This window comes from Hyperoodon ampullatus, assembly GCF_949752795.1.
Source record: "Hyperoodon ampullatus genome assembly, chromosome: 18".
NCBI classification, from domain to species: domain Eukaryota; kingdom Metazoa; phylum Chordata; class Mammalia; order Artiodactyla; family Ziphiidae; genus Hyperoodon; species Hyperoodon ampullatus.
The window spans coordinates 12,953,073-12,957,684 of record NC_136931.1 but is presented as its reverse complement, the minus strand read 5'-3'; the positions used below and the strand labels follow the sequence as shown (position 1 = coordinate 12,957,684).

At 63.7% G+C, this 4,612-nt stretch overlaps 1 protein-coding gene across 1 annotated transcript; it reads right to left on the bottom strand.

The window, feature by feature from the left end:
- Window positions 1-332: 332 nt before the first annotated feature.
- On the bottom strand, window positions 333-3,980 carry LDHD (lactate dehydrogenase D; the record flags this gene model as incomplete). The annotated part of the gene is made up of 11 exons (XM_079723407.1): window positions 333-498; window positions 586-697; window positions 777-867; window positions 1,332-1,459; window positions 1,561-1,689; window positions 1,785-1,984; window positions 2,231-2,390; window positions 2,525-2,666; window positions 2,899-3,040; window positions 3,286-3,398; window positions 3,909-3,980. The coding sequence occupies 11 exons, from the start codon at window positions 3,978-3,980 to the stop codon at window positions 333-335; spliced, it is 1,455 nt and encodes a 484-aa protein (XP_079579533.1).
- Window positions 3,981-4,612: the final 632 nt, after the last annotated feature.

The window sequence follows — 4,612 nt, the reverse complement described above, 5'->3', positions numbered from 1 at the left end:
TGGAGGGGAGTCGTCCTAGTCTTTGGGGTGACTGACCCACACCACCTTACGGGATGTGTAAGCAAGCAGAGAGGAAGCAGCTTCACTGGGAATGACCCTGAGCCATTTACTGGACCAAAGGCTCCTGAGGCCAGCAAGAGGGCCAGGGAGAAGACGGCCGACCAGGCTTCTCCCTCCTCTCTCTGGCCTCGGCTTGGATAAAAGGGCTAGCGGGCTGGCGAAGACCCCTGCAGGGTCTAGGCAAAGGCAGAGCTGTTCCGTGGCGGGAAAACAGGTTCCAGAACGGGAGGTGCCACTCTCTGGGGGCTTGTGGGCCAGGTGCTCCGAGCCCCTCACAGCACCTTGCCTGGGTTCATGAGGCCTCGGGGGTCCAGCGTGGCCTTGAGCTGCCGCATGGTCTCAATGCCCACCGTGCCCACCTCCTCCTGCAGCAGCTGCCGCTTGCCCAGACCGATGCCATGTTCCCCCGTGCACGTGCCATGGAGTGCCAGTGCTCGCCTGGGAAGCAGCGGGAAGAGGTCCTCAGCGGGTGCCCCTCCCACTTCCCTCAGCTCTCCCCGACCCTGCTTCCCGCTTTGCCCTTACCTGACCAGCTGTTCTGCAAAGGCCTTGACCCTGAGGAGCTCCTCGTGGTCCTCCGGGTCTACCACCAGGATGCAGTGGAAATTACCATCACCCACGTGCCCAACGATGGTTCCTAGGGGCCCAGAGGACAGAGCTGCTGCCCCAGCCCCGCCCCCACCCTCCCACCGCGCCCCGCATGGGGCAGGCAGAACCTGTGAGTCCCGAGGCCTGCAGGTCCTCCTTGGTCTGCACCAGGATCTCCGGCAGCCGGGAGATGGGCACACACACGTCGGTGGAATAGCCCTGAGTCGGGGCAGGCCGGTGAGCTTCCCTCCCTCACCCAGCCTGCCCGGGAGGTAAGGGGTCAAGGGTACGAATGGGCTCAGGGGGCTCGGCCTCTCACATGAACGTGCCTGCTGTCTCTAAGCCTCAGTTTCCCCTGTACAACAAGGCGAGTGGCCCGGCTAGGCTCCCAGGGCTCTCATCCTGCTCCCCACCCCCACTACCGTGCAGGCCCCCCAGCACCTGGAGCCCAGCCTCCCCTTCCTGTTGGCTACCACCTTCCGCTTCACCACCTCTTCCTCCAGGAAGCCTGCCTTCTGTGTTCACACTGCCCCTGCTCGGTCCCTGCACCCAGGGCCTGGCTTGGGGCAGGGGCTCCCTCCCGAGGATTTGGCAGTCCTGCCCACCGGGGCCTCTGCCTGCTGCCCTGGACAATAGGGCAGTAGGCTGAGGAAAGGCTCCCAAGTCCACCCCAGCCCGCTCACCTTGCAGCCCGGCCGCAGCGCCAGGGCAGCGTACCAGGCGTTGTGCCGCGCTGCCCAGAGCCGGCTGCGGTCCTCCGCCTCCTTGGCCCAGGAGAAGTGAGAGCCTCCGTTGTGCCGGATGATCTCCTCTGTCGGGGGCGGGGGGGTGGGGTTGACACCAGGCCCTACTCTGGGGCAGCCCGGGCCCCGCCCCGCCCCGCCCCCCGCCGCCCACAGCACCCCAGCACACCTGTGCGCTGCACCTGCTCTGCTAGCGCCTGCTCGGAGCCGTGGAACTCGAGGAAGAGCGTGGGCGCCACGCAGCAGTTCAGCTTGCTATGCCTGTTGCAGGCGTCCATCATGACGTCATCCAGGAACTCTGGGACCAAGGAGAGGCCACGTGAGGTGACGCGTGGCCTTCAAAGGGGGCCTCCTCTGGGGAGGCCCAATTGGACGGCCCAATCCCAGGCTCACCAATGCGGGCCACGGGCACTGCAGCCTGGAGGATGTGTACGGTGCTGTCCACGGCCGCCTGGACGCTGGGGAAGGCACAGGTGGCGGCCACCGTGGCCTCAGGGGCAGGGTGCAGGCGCAGTGTGGCGGCCGTGATGAGGCCCAGCGTCCCCTCGGAGCCCACAAACAGCCCGGTGAGGTTGTAGCCAGCTGCGCTCTTCCTGGGTCCCCGGGGACAGGAGGTAGGTGAGTGCCCAGGCCACGTGACGACGGATTTCTGGCCAGAAGCCAGGTGGGGAGCTGAGCCTGAGGTCTGGGCACACCCGCCTCTGTGCAGACTGCCACCCAGGCAGCCATTCCCTGGCACAGCCCAAATCGGCCTCTGGACCACCGGCTTTGGCCCACAGGGCGGTTTCATGACCCGCCTCTCCAGGAGGCCCCCGTTGCCGCCGGTAGAGGGCGCTCACCGGAAGTGACGGCCGGGACCCGCAGTGTGAAGCAGCCGCCCTCCCGGCAGCACCACCTCCAGGTTCAGCACGTTGTCGCGCATGGTGCCGTAGCGCACAGCGTTGGTGCCCGAAGCGCTGGTGGCCACCATGCCGCAGAGAGAGGCGTCTGCACCTGGGTCTGGAGGGCAGAGGGCAGGCAGAAGGAAGCCTGGGGCGGCTGCCCGTGGGCAGAGGGGTCCCGCCAAGCCCCAGAAACAGCCCTGCCACCAGGGAGCCCTCCAGGCCCAGGAAAGTCCTGGAGCCCCAGCCTACCCACAGGGAACCAGAGGCCGCTGTCGCGCAGGTGGGAGTTGAGGGCTTTGCGGGTGACGCCGGGCTCCACCACCACAGAGAAGTCTTCCGGATTCAGCTCCAGGATTCGGTCCATGTGGGTCAGATTGACACAGACGCCGCCCTGGCGGAGGGCGTTCAAGCGGTAACTGACCTAGATCTTTCGCCAGGACACAGCCCCCAAGACCCCAGCTCGTGGCCGACCTCCCCGCAGCCAGACCAGAGCCCCAGGATGGCAGGTAAGGAGGACTGGACCTGGCCAGCCAGGCTGGTGTGGTGGAGGAGGCAGCTGCCGGTGTGACAAGTGTGGTGGGGCTAGAGCCTGGCCAGGGGAGGAGGCCACCCACCATACATACCTGCACGGCACAGACTCCACCCTCAAGCCCGGTGCCCGAGCCGAATGGGATGATGGGCACGCCTTGGCCATAGCACAGGGCTGCCAGCCGGCTGACCTGCTCCACATTCTGGGGCCACACCACGGCGTCCGGAGGTTGGCACCTGGAACCAGACCCTCAGCAATGTAGGGGTGTGTGGTACCCTCTGGTCCTGCTCAAGTTTGAAGGTATTGCAGGGCCTGAGGCTGCACAGTGGACGAGGGGCCGAGAACACCCTTCTGGGGCATAGAGGAGAGGTGGAGAATGCCAGAGCGCCCCAAAACAGATGGCGGGGGTTGATGGGCAGAAGGTAACCCAGACCCTCACTCCCAGCCAGCGGTCCTGATGCAGGGGGGTGGCGGAGCCCACCTGTGCATTGACTCATCGTGCCCGTGCTGCTCTCGGACCGCAGCAGCAGTAGTCACATGGGGGCTCCCCACAACTGCCTTCAGAGCCTCCACAAAGCCCTCGCTGAGTTTGCCCTGCAGGGGAGAAACACATTGGCAGGGTCACTCAAAGATACCTGGAGCCACCTGGCCAGTGGGAGGGGTGGGAGTGGGGGTTCCATTGCCTGTGAACAGAGGCACCCACATCCCTACCCCGCCTCGGCTGGGGGCTCATAGGGCTCTTGGAGCCCTTCTGGGGATTTCTTCCCATTTTACAGATGAGGAAAAGAGGCCAGCAAGTCTAGGACAGGGCCTGGCCTAGAATCCAGCTCCTTGCCTCCCAGGCATTCTTTCAAAATGTGTGTGTATTCCGGGGCCTCAAAGGGGTGCCCTAGAGTCCACAAATCTTTCAGTTGACACCCCCCAGCCCCACTCATGGCAGCTGTGAGGACTTCGGCCCAGCTCACTGAACACCCACATTTGACCTGGGGTGAGCCCAGCGAGCCTCTGCTCAAGGTCTCCTGGTGCTGGGGCAGCACAGAGTCTGGCCAGAACTCGGCATCGGGGGCCCCCCACCCTCTAAGGGGCTCCTCCCCTCCCACCTACCTGCGTCCCCCTGGAGCAGTAGCCCCTCCAGGGGAACATCCCCCAAGTTGCAGCCCGGAGCAGGCTGGCCATAGCTGGGCAACAGCCGGTGACCACCCCAGCCTATTGGTTGTGCTGGGGGCAGGGCTGCTTAAGGTGGCACGGCCTTAAGGTGGCCCTGCCAGCCCTCGCTGAGTCAGTACTTCTTAAAGGAGAGGTGAGGCTTACTGAGCACAAAGGGAAACACAACAGCCGCCACTTCCTGGCTTAAGACTATGCAGTGGCTTCTTGTGGTCTGAATACCCAGAGCTCCACCAAGGCTCAGGGGCTTGGAACACACCCTTGACCTTTCTCACCCTGCAAGTCCCAGCTCCGGTGTCACAGTTAGGGTAGGCCTTGATCGGGGCTATGAGGAGGAAAGCACAGGGAGGCTCTTGGGGGTTAGGATGGGGTAGGGCAGTAAGGCAAGCCAGGAAGACTTCCTGGAAGAGGAGTGCTAAGCATGAGCAGCAGTTTGCCATATAAGCGAAGGAAAATACTGTCGCATCCCTTTGTCTCCACTCTCCCACTGGGCATATCCCAGGATCAAGGGGAGTGATGTGGCTGCTGCTCTTGAAAGTATTCCAAGCTCCGTTTTCCTCCCACAGCAAATTTGAAGAAGCGTGTTGCTAACATTACTGAGATAAAGCTATTTCTGGCTTTGTTTTTCTTCCCAGTCAAACCAG